Source organism: Ptiloglossa arizonensis, chromosome 7 (genome assembly GCF_051014685.1).
Source record: "Ptiloglossa arizonensis isolate GNS036 chromosome 7, iyPtiAriz1_principal, whole genome shotgun sequence".
In the NCBI taxonomy this organism is placed as follows: domain Eukaryota; kingdom Metazoa; phylum Arthropoda; class Insecta; order Hymenoptera; family Colletidae; genus Ptiloglossa; species Ptiloglossa arizonensis.
The window spans coordinates 3,635,884-3,654,663 of record NC_135054.1 but is presented as its reverse complement, the minus strand read 5'-3'; the positions used below and the strand labels follow the sequence as shown (position 1 = coordinate 3,654,663).

General features: G+C 26.6%; 4 protein-coding genes across 7 annotated transcripts; 1 reads left to right on the top strand and 3 right to left on the bottom strand.

Annotated features, from left to right (window-relative positions):
* Positions 1-305: 305 nt before the first annotated feature.
* On the top strand, positions 306-7,269 carry Pms2 (mismatch repair endonuclease PMS2). Of its 3 annotated transcripts, none has more exons than XM_076316197.1 (7): positions 306-432; positions 1,900-2,015; positions 3,496-3,655; positions 3,835-5,060; positions 5,178-5,427; positions 5,556-5,877; positions 5,954-7,269. In XM_076316197.1, the coding sequence occupies exons 2-7, from the start codon at positions 1,929-1,931 to the stop codon at positions 5,976-5,978; spliced, it is 2,070 nt and encodes a 689-aa protein (XP_076172312.1). In that variant the 5' UTR covers positions 306-432; positions 1,900-1,928; the 3' UTR covers positions 5,979-7,269. The 3 variants fall into 3 exon arrangements, with proteins under 3 accessions (XP_076172312.1, XP_076172313.1, XP_076172311.1); XM_076316198.1 differs by lacking the exon at positions 306-432 and having other exon boundaries at positions 1,756-2,015; positions 5,556-5,701; positions 5,787-5,877; XM_076316196.1 differs by lacking the exon at positions 306-432 and having other exon boundaries at positions 1,757-2,015.
* L(2)09851 (WD repeat-containing protein 1 l(2)09851) lies at positions 5,463-8,644 on the bottom strand. Of its 2 annotated transcripts, none has more exons than XM_076316199.1 (4): positions 8,405-8,644; positions 7,687-8,208; positions 6,809-7,216; positions 5,463-6,629 (listed from the first exon to the last, which is right to left on the bottom strand). In XM_076316199.1, exons 1-4 carry the CDS (start codon positions 8,425-8,427, stop codon positions 6,140-6,142), a joined length of 1,443 nt encoding a protein of 480 aa, XP_076172314.1. In that variant the 5' UTR covers positions 8,428-8,644; the 3' UTR covers positions 5,463-6,139. The 2 variants fall into 2 exon arrangements, with proteins under 2 accessions (XP_076172314.1, XP_076172315.1); XM_076316200.1 differs by having other exon boundaries at positions 7,687-8,173; positions 8,405-8,547.
* A 56-nt stretch (positions 8,645-8,700) lies between these two features.
* Aps (diphosphoinositol polyphosphate phosphohydrolase 1 Aps) lies at positions 8,701-10,772 on the bottom strand. Its single transcript, XM_076316202.1, has 3 exons — positions 10,239-10,772; positions 9,948-10,103; positions 8,701-9,859 (listed from the first exon to the last, which is right to left on the bottom strand). Exons 1-3 carry the CDS (start codon positions 10,335-10,337, stop codon positions 9,563-9,565), a joined length of 552 nt encoding a protein of 183 aa, XP_076172317.1. The 5' UTR covers positions 10,338-10,772; the 3' UTR covers positions 8,701-9,562.
* Positions 10,773-13,900: 3,128 nt separating this feature from the next.
* Nd-24 (NADH dehydrogenase ubiquinone) lies at positions 13,901-16,927 on the bottom strand. The gene is made up of 4 exons (XM_076315704.1): positions 16,800-16,927; positions 16,019-16,081; positions 15,496-15,954; positions 13,901-14,176 (listed from the first exon to the last, which is right to left on the bottom strand). The coding sequence occupies exons 1-4, from the start codon at positions 16,854-16,856 to the stop codon at positions 14,003-14,005; spliced, it is 753 nt and encodes a 250-aa protein (XP_076171819.1). The 5' UTR covers positions 16,857-16,927; the 3' UTR covers positions 13,901-14,002.
* Between the last annotated feature and the right edge of the window lie 1,853 nt (positions 16,928-18,780).

Sequence of the window (18,780 nt, the reverse complement as noted above, 5' to 3'; positions counted from 1 at the left end):
GGTGGTGTGAAAGGTAGTGGGAGGGAGAAATAGTACCGGATTGGCGGTTATGGAGTGCGCGCGGGTTGCTTGACCCTGGAGGAGAAAGGGAAGATTCCTAGAAACCTACGTGCGTTTACCCGAACGCTCAGGTAAGGCTCAACCAGGTTGGCCAGATCGGATTCTCTAAATCCCTGTCTGTTAGAAGTGGGAGAAGGTAATGCAATGGGGGTCGTCCCACTCCTTCACGAAGGCGATGCGATTTATGACCTTCTCCCACTCCAATGTCTTCAACGCACAATGTGTGAAGGAGTGGGACATCTCTCGCCATACTACCTTCTTCTACTTCTCCTAGACAGGGATTTAGGGAATCCGATCTGACCACTCTGAACCCAACAGTGATGGGGAATTTCCTCAGGTGCAGGTGTAACCTATGTGCCACCTAATTATACGGTAGGTCATTTATTTATGGCTGCATTGGTAATAAACCAATTTCCCAAGTCGCCGTTCTCCGTAATTAATTTTACGATTTAATAAATACAGGGAAGCAAATTCATGATAAATAAATCTTTTATCGACATTGAGTTAAAATTTCAAAATAGTGTGTCTCATAAATTTAAAATATTTCTTACGTCGTCACGAAAAATACGTTCCCAACTACTTTTTATTGGAGTTCATCGCGCAACAGTAAAGTATCCAAATGCTGAATTGTTGACTATTTTTAATATGCAGTTGCGAGTCTCCAATACGCTCATTTGTTTGCTTATATTAATTGTATCTTTCAATTTCTAAACGTATGATAATGATAAATATTTATTTACAAACGTTTTAAGAATGTTATATACCTAATGCTCTTTCAACAGATATGACTCAAGGATTACAAATGACAAAAGATTATACTTGCGCTTAGTCTCTTCATAACTCTCTCAATTTTACGAATTTTTAAAAAAAAATTAAACCGTATATTTTTGAATGTATTTACATTCAGAAAATACAACAAAGTTTTATTTTTTGATCCGACCAAATAGAAAAGCATTTAAAAGTATTTCTTTCGTTAAAATTGAACATTATTAGGCTTAAAAAAAAAAAACTAATAATGTTCGTCATATTCTTGTATAATTCATTTGTGTTGAATATTAATAATGTTCAGTTTTAAGACCAAAAACTTCTTTTCTCCCTTTAAATTTTTCCAACAATATTTAACCGATAGGACATCATAAAATCTTTTACCCGAATTAAAAAGTGACAAAAGTTTACATATCTCAATCTTTAAATTTAAGAACATGCAACATTTGTTTGTTGAGACAACGAATTTAATAAATACAGAATACCGGAGTAAATGTATTCAATATATGGACAAAAAGATCTGGAATATAATATACAAATTAGGCAATATTATAGAAAATATATTTGATCATATAAGTACTAATTTAAAAAAAAACAATTTTTCATCACACTTATCGGATTATTTAAATTCCTTTCGTAAAAACATTGTATTAATATATTGTTATTTCATGTTTTTTAAATATAATTTTATTTACATTTATTTAACTTTATACACTTTCTATTGTTAACATTTACACTGAAGAATTGTAAAATAATATACATATTGACAGTATACTATTGCTATTTGTATATCATAATATATGAACGGGGGTCCATTCATTCTTACAACTCTAAGAGAAAGTCACTAGCTTTGTCATTAACCTAAACTGGAGGATATTCTCTTGTCGTTTCAACCCTGTTATAATTTATAATTCATGGTTTGTTTATGCGAAGTTTGTAAGCTTAACGTGGTATAATTGCGATGTTTGTTTACAATATTTCATTTAAATTATAGAATTAATACTAATTCACAAAAGAGTATATGTGTTTAAAATTATTATATCTTATAACGAAAAAAGGAATATTTTTTCTTAGATGTATTTTCATATGATGAAATATTAATAATGACAGAACCAATTCCAACAACGGAAAAATCGAAAAAAATCAATGTAATAAATAAAGAAACAGTTCATCAAATTTGTTCTGGTCAGGTGAGATGATTCTTTTAATATCTTATTTTGTCGAGTTTAACGGAAATATTAATTCTATATGTTAAATAATTAATATCGATTACTTTTAAATATGTGATTACATTTTATATTATTTATGTATATATTAAAAATAATAAATCTATTTTGTTATATATTTTTATATTTCTAGCAGTCAAATTTTTTCATTAATTATAAATATTACACAAATTAATTAACATTATTTCTGTGTTATTATTCTACGAATTAGATGTATATTTATGTTTATATAGGCTGTTCTAAAACTTTATTAATTAAAATAGTTTCTTTTGCTTTAAAATTACAAACAATACTTCCCACAAAATTCATCTAATTTTAAGAGCAGAATTATATGATAGAAATATTTTATATAGCTAAAGACATTTGACAGACATTAAGAACATCAATGCTTTATTAAGAGAATGTACATAAAATAGAATATAAGTATATATAAAAGTAAGATATATATTTGTATACAAATATAAAATTATATATATAAATATGTATCTTGCATTTTTAAAAGATGTTCAAATACTTCACATTATTGTCAATGCGGTTTATTAAACCACATTATATTTATTATGTGAACAATTATTAAATATTAGTAAACAAAATACAATATTTTATTTAAATAGATAACTATGATCTTAATATCTTGTAAGAAAATGATTTTGCAATTACTAACAGAGAGGAAAAGTCTTGTATTTATAAATCATAAGGGATATAGTATATACAAGGTGTTCATATTAGTATTATTATTCATTAAAATGTTTCTTTTAAATAAGTAGCAGAAAACGAAACAAGAGGAAAAAGTTTTATTACTTTTATAAATAATATTGCAACTTAAATCAATTTCTAATATTTATAGTAATTTTCAAATTGTAAATGTGACTATCTTTGTTACAAATGGAAAACTATAATCATTATTATACTCTATGAAAATCTCAAACGAGGTGTTGAAAGTGAAATATAAAAGGTATGTATTACAAATTTAATTAAACAAAGGTAAAGATCTAAAAATTTATTAAAATCATCTTTTCAATATGTATCATATTCTCTTTGTTATCACACAATTTGAATCTTTTACAACATTGAACATTACAATATTATATATCATTGAATTTGACAGCCACTCTCATATAATATAAAATAAATATAGTCATAATTCAAAATTTATTGTGAATTTGTTGAATTGATATATTCCATGCAGGAAAATAATGAAACTTTTCCTTTTTTACATTTTTTCTGTATCATTTATTTATAAGAAATCTATTGATCAATAATAATATGAGTTGTTTAATATATGACTAATCTAATTTTAGATCCCTCTATAATAAGAATGTCAGCAAATTTTATTCACTAATAATTTATTAAATAATTTTATTTTAAATTTGTTGCTAAGTAAGCTCTATTCTATAAGTATATAATTTTTATAACAATGTTGATAAGAAAGTCTTTTTATTAGGTGATTCTTAATCTTGCAACTACTATAAAAGAACTGGTAGAAAATAGCTTAGATAGTGGTGCTACATTAATTGATATTAAACTGTACGACTATGGCAAAACTTACATTAGTGTCAGTGATAATGGTAGCGGTGTTTTAGAACAAGATTTTGAAGGATTAGGTACATTATCAAAATTTGTATTTATATAATGTAGATAAAACTAATTATAAAACCTTAGTTATTAAATAATATTTAATTTTAATAATTAGATAAGCAATAATTGTTATATGGCAAAAGAACATTTTAGAAAAAAGCATATATATTTTTTATAATGACTGTACCTCTTTTTTTTTTATTAGGGTTAAAGCATCATACATCTAAGCTTAGAAAATTCTCAGATTTGACAGACATTAACACCTTTGGGTTTCGTGGAGAAGCTCTCAGTTCACTTTGTTCTTTAGCTGAATTAAGTATTATTACAAGACATTCAAGTAGTGAACATGGTTTTAAGTTAGAATTTGATCATAATGGTATACTGCAAAAAAAAAATGCATGTCCAAGGGAAATAGGAACAACTGTACATGTTAAAGACATTTTTAAATGTCTTCCAGTGAGAGCAAAAGAACTGCAAAAAAATATAAAGAAGGAATATACTCATGCTATTCAAATATTATATGGTTATTGCTTGGTTTCTACTAATACAAAGATAAAATGTTCAAATTCAGTGTCAGGTAAATCTTCAAATATTGTAGTCAATACTACAAGTTCCAGTAATATTTTGAGTAATATTAATTTAATATTTGGTAAAAAGTCTTCCAATGGACTTGTTGCACTTGAATTGCTACCTCCTGATGAAGCAACATTGAAAGAATACAACTTACCAAGTAATATAGTTATAGATTTTGAATGGGATTGCTATATTAGTAGTTGTGATCATACTGCTGGACGTTCTACTCCTGACAGACAATTTCTTTATGTAAACAATCGACCATCTGATCTGACAAAAGTCAGTAAATTAATAAACAAAATTTATCATAAATATAATAATAAACAATATCCGTTTATTTTTTTAAATTTAAAATTGAACAAACAAACGACTGATATTAATGTAACTCCAGATAAGAGAACTATTTTCTGCACACAAGAACACTTAATATTAGCAACTCTAAGATTTAATTTAACAACAAAATGGAACAAATTACAAGGATGTTTAACAGTGAAATCTGCACCTGAATTGAATTTTGGAGTAAAACGAGCAATTTCTCCTACAAATGAAGAACATCCTGCAAAGAGGTTACAAAATTTGTATACAATTCCAAATACAGAACATATAAAAAAAAGAAATGTAGAATATGATGTTGATAATATACAAAATGAAACAACAAACCAGATAAAAATATTAAACAATGTAGAAATGCCAATTAGTATTTTAACAATAAAACAAAAACTTCACGAAAAACAAAACATATTGTCAAAATATATGACAAACACAAGAATCAAATATAAAGTACAAATGGAATCGGATCAAAATTACAATGCAGAAAAAGAATTAAAACGCGAATTAACAAAGGAATCGTTTTTAAAGGTAATATTATGTTTTGTTAAATCATACAAGTATTTTCTACAATGTAATTATAATAATTTGTATTTAATATAAAAAATAATTGTGTTTTCATTAAAAAAGGAAATAAATGTATTACAGATGGAAATCATAGGTCAATTTAATCTTGGTTTTATAATAACTCGTTTAGAGGAAGATCTCTTTATCATTGATCAACATGCTACAGATGAAAAATTTCGTTTTGAAAAACTTAATAATGAAATACAACTAAAAACTCAGAAATTAATTGTTCCTAAATCTTTGAATTTGTCCTCATTGAATGAAGCAATATTAATTGAACATCAAAAAACGTTTGAAGACAATGGTTTCACTTTTAAAATCAATTCTGAAGGTAAATTTAATAAATTAAAAATTTATTTAATATATTTATTATACCTTTCTTTTGTTTTAAAAAAATGTTGTGTTATATTATTAAAATACAAATAAATATATTATAACACTATCTACTTTATATTCCAGCTGCTACAGGAAATCGTGTTGACTTAACAGGCATACCAGTGGATGGAGGCTGGCAATTTGGACAAGAAGATATAGAAGAACTAATTTTTCTTATTAGGGAAGGTGCTGTAGAAAATAAAGAAAACCATCAATTTCGTCCAAGTCGAGTAAGTCAAATGTTAGCGTCAAGAGCCTGTCGCAGTGCTGTCATGATTGGTACAGTTCTTAACAATAACGAAATGCAAAAATTAGTTATGCAAATGGCACAAATGGAAAATCCTTGGAGTTGCCCCCATGGTAGACCAACTATAAGGCATCTGTTATCTTTACATCTTACCTACAAGTAAACCATACTTTTATATCCTATTTTTTGTATATTAAATAAAGTTTATATTTAAAATATAAAAAATATTTATTAGTCGATTGCAGTATGAAAGAATATAGTAAAAATTACATAGAAAAGACAGATCTTTAATGAATTTTGTCCAAGAATGATATAAAAAACGAAGATGTAAATAAAATTGAAACTATTTTATATTGGAAGGTAAAACAATTTAAAATTAAAAGACTTTTATAAACATTATGTTATTAAATGGTTAAGTTTATTATACACTAATTGTACGAAATATGTTAAATCCTGAATATGCTGTTGATATTACAACACCTGGACACTGAGGATGCCAATGCAATTCTTTAATATCTGTTTGACCTTGATGTATAAATAACAACTGTGGAGGTAATTCTTTTAGCTCACTATTTTCCAACCCTTCCGACTGATCAGTTTCTACTGATAAGTCCCATTGAGCAATTTGATTATCAGTTCCACCAGAAGCAAAAACTGTAGCTTCTTGCGGATGCCATTCTACTGTTGTAACAGGTGCAGTGTGTTGCTTAAATACAGCTAATGGACTTGAACTATTAGGACCAAATTGGCGCAAATCCCAAATACAAATCAAGCCATCATCACCCCCAGATACAAGAAATTGATTTTCTTTACGATTCCATGAAATTACATTTATATCAGCAGTATGCGTACCAGTTGCTGTTAACATACAGGCAGATTGTGGACTTGCTCTTGTATCCCAAATTTTAATGCTGTTAAATTATATCATCATTACAAAAAATACATTCAATTTTCATAAGAACATATTAAAAATATAATATAACATATATTAAATTTACAATCTGACTTTCATATTAAATCTATTTTCTATTAAATTCTTATTTAACTAAAATCAGTAAAACTAATGAAAATTTATTAATACAATAAGTACCTTTTATCAACAGAGCATGAAGCTAATACATGTTTTTCATTAGGAGACCACTGAAGATCTTCGACACTGTGTGGTGCATGTGAATTATATGGTCTTTGATCTACATGCCATGTTGCAGAACCATTATTGTTACCAATGTGCCATATATGAATGTTACCTTTGCAGTCACCAGAAGCTAAAGTACCCAATTCTGTTGAACACCAGTCAAGACTGTATCCTTCTGAAAGGTGTCCTTTAAACGTAAATAATGGTTTAATCCCTCCATCACTTTTTTCATTTTTTTTACGATATGCATGAAGTAGCTCATCATTGTCAAGTACATTTAATTGTTCCTTTAAATTCCAAATATGTACACGACCTAATTCACTCCAACTTGCTGCTAAAGGTGTTTCATCAATTTTTGTATATCTGTTGAAATATATAAACATGTTTCAATAAATAATAATAATAAATAAATTTAACATTAACATTAATTGCTATAAATTCTTCATTTATAGTTTCTATGTATGTTATAAATTTTAGTAATTAATATGTAGATTTTATGGATTAATGGATTTTATCTATATCCAAAATTTAAATTCTCAAAGAATACATATCAATACCATCATGATTGTAAAAAGTGTTGGATAGAAAATAACTAATAATGGTACAAACATTTTTATATAAATAGAATAATAAGATACATCTATTGTTGAGTTATTAATTATATTTGTGCTAGATATAAATTATAGATTTATTATATCTTATATAATTCAAGCCAACATTTATTTTTTAATATTTTATATATTTGTAATTATTCATATTATTTACTTTAAAACAATATAAAGACTAAATATAACTTGGAGAAAGTATAAAAATATTTATGTAAAAATATTCACCTTACTCTATTAATACATCCTTGATGCTTTATTGGTGCAACAGTCATGATTGGAGTATTTTCATCATCTTCGCTGTCTGATTCATCATCAGACTCATTTTCAGAATCGTTTTTTATAGCACAAAGATTTTTCATCTTCATAACAAGAAGATTATTGACATGTGCTTTTGCAGCTTGAGTTCCAGCAACAAGATACATACTTAATGGGTAATCGTCTCTATTACTACCGAGGTTGTCTGAAATTATGTCGAAACTAAGGCAAGGTGCACCAGATTGTGCATGATGCAACATTCGATATGCTGTTTTATCAACAATAAGTTCTTCTCCATATTCTAAGGGTTTTCCAGGAAGATACACTTTGGATTCATTATTTTGATCCTCTTGTTCTTCTACATTATCACTATTTACAGAATCTTCTTCATTACTGTCACTACTATTTTCTTCCATGTCCTCATTGATAATTTCATCCACTGGTTCGTACTCCATTTCTTTATAAAATATAGTAATCTTAATAATGATGCATCTATAATTTGAAGTAAATAAAGTTTCAATGGCAAAAAATATATAATTTATGTATTTCAATAATCTAACCTATATCACTTAATTGTTTTATATTAAAGAAAAATAAATATAAAACAATCCATCACATCTGCATGTAAAATATTATTTCAAAATATTAAAAACGTTATCATTATCGCAGAGAATGTTTTAAAAATTACCTTTCATCCAAGATTTGAACCATGTGGATAAGACAATGCTTCAATTACACGATACTGCACGATACTGCCGATACTTAAAAGAAGATAGATGAATCTTGCCATTCTACTGAAACGTTCGCTACTTTTTCCATTGTACTTTATTGGCAACTTTTTGTGCGAAATCAAATCATTTCAATTTGAAACAATACAAGTTAATAACAATGTTAAAAAAGAAATTACAATAATGTTTAACTAATGACATTTAAGGAATCATAGAAAATTTAAATACATAATTATAAAAAATGAAGCCTACAAAATTCATGGTGTATCCACGTATCTATATTTCATTTTACATTAAATAATATTCGTACTAATTTTTATTTTTATGATTTATAAAGAGAAAATTCTTGCCTTCCTGAAATGTATATTCTAAACAATCCCTACTGCAATTCTTTAAACAATTCAGTCTGTAAACTACATACTGACTCGTAGTATGCAAAACGTTGTAATGATTACAGAAACAAATACAAAGCGGTATCACATATCATCAAAAACCTTGTTCGAAAGAAACAAACTCATGAGGTATAGATATGTTTCATTATGACATTTGTAACATTCTTTAAGTATATGCAAACAACATGAGAGAGGTAATCTAATTCTGGAATTTTTTTGCATGAAATACCATCCACTTAACGTATAAAAATTATGTACTTATTTATGCACAAAGTACAAGCATTACTTGTTTCCCTAATAAAATTATAACAAAATGAAAATTGAGCTGGAAAAACTGCTCCTTCTTGGACCAGTTTATTAAATAATTTATACAAACAAATGTAATCATGGTAATAGCAATGAGAACGACAAAGATAGCAATTGTGATAATAGTGATAACAGTGTTGGTAGTAATAATAGTAGTAGTAATAGTAGAGTAGCAATATTAATGGCAATAGTAATAGTAATAATTGTGTAGTAGTAGTTGTAATAACAAGATCTGTAGCAATTTTACTGCTAATAACAGAAAAAGAAAACAAAAAATAGAATAAGAGAAAATACATGCAGTGTTCTTTTACATATAAAATACAATTGTAGTGGTTGCTATAACCATATAAAGGGAAAGGAGCAGCAACAAATAATTAACATTTGATGGCAATTGTTCACGCAAATGGATGGTATTTAATATTAGCTGTGTTTGTTAAGATGGGGATTGTTACTAGAATTATTCATTAACTGAATGGATGTTACAGTGGTATGCGAATGGTGAGGTGGTGAGATATTGGGATTATGTCGAGGATTAGTATTGTGGAGGCTGTGTATATAAGAGCGCTGGACGGGTTTGTGCTGAGCAAGCTGAAGCAAGGCCTCTGGTATAGAGAACCATTTTCGCTTTCGACCAATAGCACGTGAATCTTCCCATTCTGGTAGCTCTTCGGTTACCCGCATAACCCACACTTGTGTTCTATGTTTGTGTTCTACGTTCTACAAAGAAAAATTATTTGTACAACTTGTACTATCTCTTAATAGTTATTTGTATCAATACTGAACAAAGAGCAATATATTTTATCACCTCAAATATGCCAAGACAACGGCCCAATTGTCCTAAAACACCAGCTTCTTCTCTAACTTCTCGTAATGCAGTTACTGCAGGTTCTTCTTCTGGTTCAACGCCTCCACCAGGTACTATCCAACTGTCCGGTCTTCTACTGGATGTAACCAAAAGTACCTATAATATCATAAATCACATAAAAATTTAACTTATATTTAATTTGTCACTTAAAAAAAAAGAAAGCAATTGATATCGGAGTAAAAATACCACGATAATCAAGAAAAAAATATCAGCTGCCATCTGCTGGCTTACCTCATCTTCAAGATCGTTTTTGACGCAGATACATGCAGCTCTACGTCTATAGCCTTCCGAATCGTAAATACGAATTGAATTTGGTTTTTCTTTGACCATGTTTGATTATAAAAATTACGAAATTATGTCACAAATTCATATTTGTCAAACGGCCAGATAGGCCACTCTGTGCGCCCGCATTGTTTTAACGTTATTTGAAGCCGACATGTCATCGACATAGAATTAACCCGTGAGCTTTTACTGCTCACATAATTAATATAAGAGCTCTATCTCTCGTCCAAAGAAAAGGACGGTATTTTACTTAAATATTGTTATATCACGATAACACTACGAATGTTGTCCTTGTACAAATTTGCTATAACCTCAAAACTTTTAAAGTATTCACTATGCAGGTAACTCCCTCTGGACTACATTTTCAACATAATATTAAGAGTTGGTAAATATTCGATATAATTGTTTTATATCAATTTATAACAAATTTATAAGCTTATATTTTACTCATTTTTATTGATTAAAAACGAAACTGTGTATCAAAATTATTGCTGTTTATGCGTATTGTAAATATAGTGATTGAAATTGTATTTTCTCTAAAGAATACTTGTTATTACTAGATTACTATTATCAATTTTTTGGAGACGCACATGTAGATATTAAAATATGTAAGTTTACTTTTAATGTTGTTTATGACAGAGATAATAAAATTATAATTATTAATTTTTACGCGTGTAATGAATTTAAATATTCTTATCGTTCATCCAATTATAAGATAGAGTATAAGCAAACAGAATCACGTGCACACATCGTGACAAGAACGATGTATTGATACGTAAGAAGAGTGTATTGATAGGTGGGTATTTGCCTAATATAAATATTTAAAGAAGTGAGTATACATATCATAGTGTACCATCGTTACACTTGCAATAATTTGTTAATCGAAATTTTGTCATCAATTTCTACGTTTTCCTATTTACTATGCGTTAAACCTACTACAATATATTTCTCAAGTCAGAACAGTGGACCAATAGAGATCTACTATCTCTAGAGACTATCTTCAAGACTACGTGTCCACTTGAGTGTAAAACTGTCGCAAGTTGATCTCGAGAATGTTCATTATCAGTGGAAAGTGCATTTGAGAGTTTGACAATCGCTCTTAACCGTAGTCTCTATTAGCGAGAAACCCTCTCAAGAACAACTCACAAGTTTTATTCATAAATAGACACGTAGCTTAAGTTGAACAAACAGTAGATCTTGAAATTTGTTAATAAAAAGATTGCATTTATGTATATATGTATTTATTATATTGTTGATGAAGTTCTTTAATATGCTTAATATTCTAGATTTTTCAGTTATAATTTCTTAGAAAGTTAGTTGACTAAATTATCACAATTAACAATTCATGAAAACATTAGATATGTAAAGTACTGTACAGTTTTATTATATCGTGATCAAAGGAAGACAAATAAAATCGAGATTGAACAAAAATGATACACAATACAGATATATGTAATTACAAAATATACAAAAATTATGCAACGCTTGGGGAATTTTTAGATAATAGAACAATCATTTCTTTTATATCAAACTTCATTTTTTTCAAATAGAAACAAGCAAAGTGGACAGTTTGTTTTAATATTTAAAGCCCAATATTTTATTGACTGCTAAATTATATAGGTTTTTTATCATAAATAACTGTGCAGTTAGATTCGTTTCAGACAGAGTTAGACGAAACATAATCTGATTAATGATAACAATTAATGTAAAATCATATTAATAATAATAATAAATAATGATTAATAGAGATAATCAAAATCATTGTAATCAAGGGTCATCATTAATTTAATAATCATTAATCACGTAATGATTATACGTTTGATTATAATTGCATCAGTAACTTATTTCAAGTTACAATAAACAATATTTTGAATTTTTTTTGGAAATGGTAAGAGTCATGGTAGTGTTTCATACATAGTTAATAAATACAAAAATACCGGATTAATTGTAAATATACGTCGTTACAAAAGACCGAGTAAGTTAATTGAGAGGAATGAAAAATTTATTGTAAAAAAAATTAAAGAAAATCTATTTGAAAATGCATCTATAGTCTCTTCGGTTAGTTCCTCAATGTCCGATACGATCCCACGTGTAGAATCGCTTGTAAATACATCCGCTCGCTCCTACGTTTTCTCTTCCGCGCAAGCATGAACCTTCACTTACACTCCACATTTGTATCCAACTATACTATACAGTAGATGCGTTTTTTTATATTCCTGGACTATTTTCTTTTCTTATTTATTCTTTAAATGCATGATAAAATTGTATGATTTTTTATAACCAGTGATTGTAACATTATCCAATTTGCATTTTATATACAAAGCTACAATTCTATTAAAATTTGTTAATAGTATGTTCATCCCTGTTTACATTTGTTTGAAAAATAATGTTGTAAGTAGATATTGTTTCATCCACAAGGAATTTGATTACTACATAGTTTGCAAAAACATACCTTATTTTTGTATGATTGTTTCAAAAAAGTACATAGTTAAAAAATATGAATTAATTTTAGTTAATTTTTTTTTTCAGTATGATACAATATATTATATTTCTCTGCACATATACTTCTGTATTTATAAGAGCACATTTTTTACATTTTTAAATAAATAATATTAGGAATATTATTATTATCAAAAATGAACAAATATTAATAACAAAAGTTAGAAATTACGAGATTGAATAAAATCTGAAATTATTGACTTTCATCAATTGTACTGTGTAGTATTAAATGCTTTGTGATTATATTTCTTGAAATAAAAGTTATAAAAATAGTAAAGCACATTTTTATTTAACAGAATGTAATTATACAAAAATCTTGTTTTATTGTATCAATCTGTATTATTAAGGTGTAACCTATTTCTGATTCTCTTGGCTAGAAAGAAGCATCCAACAGTAATCCAGTGAAAAATTACATGGTTTGAATGTTTTAAATCAAAATAATTCTATCAACTTAATTCAGCAATAAGTAAAAAATTTTATATAACTTGTGTATTTTTTAAATTCAAGATCTGCTTTTATTTGCTTTTTTTTTTAAATATATTAGAATTTGATTATTTTTACTTTAGTACACTTTCGAGGTCACGGTTTTGAATGTGTATTAAAATATACGTGTACATGCGACATGTGTACCATTTATTAAGAAATTAAATACCCAGATTTTTAATACACATGTACACGGATACTTACGTGTGTATACACGTGTACACACATATTTTAGTGCATTTATATTCTTATCAATTAATTAATTAATATAAACATGCTAAATATAATATATAACAGGTACCCGTGTATTAAGTATCACATGGTATAAAGTTTGAAGTCGATTACTACACAGATGCACATGTATTTAAATACATATGAAATAGTGATTTCTAGTGTATTTACTTTTGAACAAAAAATTTGGAAATTAAATTTATATTGTCTGGTTAATATACATTCTATCAATTTTTTCTTTAACACTTACAATCATACATGTATTTAAACTACTGTTGATAAGTAAGAATTTATTATTATTTATATTTCTCAATTATAAAATAATTTATTAATAAAACCAAATCAAGTAAAATAAAAGTAAGTAATGTATTACAAAAAGATTTTTCAGAGACAATATATTAATTTTTCCTGTTTAATTATTGATATATGGTCTATTTATAAATACTTAATTATTATATCATTCATAGATTGTACAGTACACTATCTTTGTAAAAATAAAATTACAAATCAGATCTAACACCAAATCCAGGTCCTGGTGGTGGAGATGTTAAAGAAGTTAATCCACCTGCAGGATCTGCTGCAAATCTAGGTGAATTTTGTGGGCCTGGTGGTGGTCTTTCTCCTTTCTTTAATGCATTTATTATAGCAGTAGCACTTTCGGGTGTCAAGTCTTCCTACAAGAAATATTATATATAAATACTAAATATTCTTTCTTAAAGGTATTCTCAATTATAAGTTTTATAGATTTTACAGATTAATATATATTTTATCCTTTAATTGTTACAAACATATTACTAAGATAGTATTTCAGCCACCAAAAGTTATTATACAGATAAATTGGCTTATTTAAATAGCATGCATAAATCTTTCAAAAGGATATAAAAAGACTCAATAAATATTTTTAAAGAATTAAAATATTAAAAATATGTAAGATATTTTTTTAATATAAATAAATGATTTCCTTAGAAAATGTATCTACTGGATTTAAAAAGATACTTTACTTATTTAACAAATTTTGGTGGCTAAAATACAATCTTATTAATTTTTATTGAATAATTTTGTACTGTGACTTATCACATTCATAACTGCTAATTAATATTGCCAGAGGACTGAGTAAAATCCTTATATTTTGCAGATTTTATTTGGTAAATGAATACTACATCAATCAGATTCAATTGTAACATGTACAAACTGCATTTGAGACAAAGGCTGTATTATAGAGGAGTTTTACTGAAGAGTCCATTAGTAATTTAGAACAAAACGCATTTTTTTGGGAAACCACCTAGTTCCATTAAAAGAACATTTTTTAAATCTTAGATGTTTATTTATTATATTTAAATAAGTTATTTTATTTATTACACAGATTTTTACTTTGATTTATTTTATACTTCCTAAAGTTTATTCAAATTTATTAAAAGTTACAGTACAGTTTCTGTAACAAATATTTTCTTAAATAATTAAAATTGTGTACTTATTAAAATTAGTGATGGGAATGATATTGAATCAATACTATCAATACCAGCCTGTAAAATATAATCTAGTATAGTATCAAATAAAAGTGATAACTATTTGATACTCCTGGAAAAGTATTGATGCTTTCTTAAAAGTATTATAAAGTTTATATATGTACTAAAATAGTTGTTTTTCAGAGAATCTGGCATTATATTACTGTGTTATGTAATTTTGAGAATTATATAGTTTTATATTTTCATTGCAAAGGTTTTTCTCGTCAGTAAAGTTGTTGCACATGGATTAGATTTTGTTTCTTCTTTTTTATATATTTAAAATAATATTAACATCTACTCTTATTGTATAGTATTGATACATATCAAATATTCATTCTAAAACTGTTTATGTATAAAATTATTTGAATATGATTTACACCTAATTGTATCACTTCTGTTATATAAATAACATTAATGAAAATAATTTATTGATGTTATGGTGAATAATATATATAACATGATAAAACATTGTTAAGAATTATACTTACATAATAGTCATCGTTAACTTGAAACATTGGCGCATTAGCACAAGCGCCAAGACATTCAACTTCGGAAACTGTAAATAGTTTATCTTCAGACATTTCTCCAAGTTTACAATTTGTAGCTTTTGTTACAGCATTTACAATAGAATCAGAGTCTCGTAACCAACATGGAGTACAAGTACAGATTTGTACATGATACTTTCCCATTGGTCGTCTATTGAACATTGTATAAAATGTAGCTACTTCATATACTCGCATTTGTGGTACATTTAATATTTCTGCTACTTTGTGCATTGCAGAAATAGGAAGCCAACCATGTTGACGTTGAGCTAAATCTAACAAAGGAATCATTGCACCTCGCTTATGGCCTTCTGGATAAATTTTCAGAAGAGCTTCAATACGTTTTTTATTTGCCTCATCAAACTCAAATGGTATTTTTGGATTATCGACTTCACTGTCTCTGTGCTAAAATTAAAAGTTGGTGTAAAACTCTAATATACATAATATATATCATACAATAAATACTTACAATAAATAATTGATCCGATGTGCGAATGGTTGAAGTCTGCAGTCCTCTAACATTTTTACTATTCTATTTAACGAAAATAAGGTATAATGACTATTAAAATATATTTTTAAAATTCAAAGCAATAAAAATTTTTCAATATATAACATATTACAAATAAGAATACTTTGTAATATATTCAGTATATAAAGAATAATAACTTATATATTCTAAATATCTTGAAATTTGTAAAGGAAGTCTGGATGTACTATTTTTATCAATTCGAAGTTATTATAAAACATTATTAAATTTCTTTTACTACATTTTGTAAAACAGTTAAAGTTTAGTTTAATTTAGTCAATTTAATAATAAAATATTTTCATATTACAATATACTTTACATATTATTATTTAATTTAAGATATTTATCTATAAATAACATTTAAAAAATATATAACATAAAATAGATTCTTAATAAACATTATTCGTCATTTAAATTATTCTATCACATTTTATAAACAGATATAAATAATTATTCTTATAGTTACTTAATGTATATAGTACTAAACTATTTGACATTTACTATTATGACTTCTTAGTATGTGTTTATTTAAATACACAGGAGTAAGAAAGAAAATTAAATGTGTTCATTATGAAATATTCTCAATATTTCAATATTAAATATAAAAAGTTATATTTTATATAAATAAATACATACAATTAAAGATTACATAAGTTTACCAAAAGATTAACAATATTCTAAGTTATAGTATACAATGTCATAATGTAAATAATAATTAACTTACATAAAGTGCGCGAATTATGCGCGAAGAGAGAAACATGATTACACGATTCTCATACATCAACTAATAAAATCACTTTCCACTTTATTCTTTTCTTATATTTCTAGAGTTAATGATATATAAAAGATAATAGTTGTAGATTGGTATTTCCGTAGATTTTGATTGGGCACTGTACAGCGCCACAAATGATGAGCCACAGAATTATATGGGTTGGAGGGAAATCTGAATTTTACTTTAGTTGTTTTGTCGTGCTTCTATGCAGTACTTATAACTCTATTAACACTACACCAAAGCCAGATTTTTTATTTGTGGCGCCTGGGGTGTACACAAAGCTTAAGGGTTCCATTTATTTTAAAATATTTAAATTTAAATGAATAAACAAGGTACCAGTTTTTATTACAACTTTTTATTTTCATAATAAGAGGAATAAAATGAAGTTATAAGTATTAATTAATAAAACAAAAATATATAAAAAGTGCGCACAACTCTCGGTCTGAACAATCTGTCGTTTTCCATTTTGTATAAATAGAACTTTTCTGCAAATTATGAGTTTTAAATTAAGTGATAACTTTTTTTTTATTTTGAGACTTCTGGGCACATGAGATCCGAGATGTATGTATCCATTGCATAATCCGTTATAGTTCACTAAAATGTAGAATTTTAAAAAATTAAATAATAAGAAATAAACAAAAATAAATAACATTAAGTCTAGAATGTGTAAAACACAATATATTTACAATGTAAATAATAATTTAATAATCACATCTGATAATAATAATAACAGTAAGAATATTAATAACAATAATAAAGTATTTGTTTAAAAAATGTACATCAGATTAATTTGGCTCTGCTATACTTCATTCGATGAGAGTGTAAAAGGTACAAAATAAACCATGTGACACATTGTTGAAATATTGTCTTAGAGATCATATGCACACTTCTATTTAGCAGCTATTCCATTTTTACTGTCTCATTTCTAAAATAGTACACTGCTATTTATATACATAAATCGTAACTTGTATAAATCCTATTATATTTGTATCTATTTAGGGTACAGTCTTTTCTGGTTTTGGTCCTGTTCAAAGTTATATGATTTTGTTTTATGCATTTCATATTTTTGCTGAATAAAATATGATTAGTAGACACTGAAATTATCCGAAGGCTTTTATAATCATACTTGTTTGTAGTGTCTGAAATATTAATTCAATATTAATAAATAATAATCATTTTACAATTGTTCATTTTTTTCGCAAATTGTTATAGTACACTCGAATATTGCTTTTAATAAAATCATTTTCGTTGTACTGTAAAAACTATTTAATGTTTTATTATTTTGCAATATAACAATAATAGTAATAAACTAAATATAGTTTATCGTTTTTATCTATATTTATTCTTCATACATCGAATAGCATATACTTTTGCTGTTTAAGGAGAAGACAGAAAAAAATAGATTGCATGTGCCATTGTGAAATAGTAATGCTTTGTCAAATGTAGTTGAAGTATATAAATTTCAAACTACCAATTGAATTATTATTTACTAACCCTACGGTACCAGTTTACAACTTACTTCTAGTCAAAGCACAAGTACTGATAGTATGTTTTCCATTGATTTGTGTTATTTTTACAAACAAGATACCTCCATGTAAATCTATAAATGCTTTGATTTGTATTGTTTATATCATTATTATTTATTTTTAGTTAAAAAATCATATCACTTTTCTCAGTTTATCGTTTGAGTTTCTCGTTAATGCCTGATGTGCTTCCAGCATTTAAAGATATTTTATTTCACTATTGTAATCTTGATTTTCAAAAAAAAATCAAGATATTTTCTTTTTTTTTTATTAATTGCTTTGTATTAGACATTCTATTCTTTTTTTTTAATAGGGAATAAGATTAACTTATAAGATAATTGAAAAGAATGGGTTTTAAACTTGATGCTGGAAAAATGATTTGGCAGTTGGCACTGAAGGGTTAAATATAT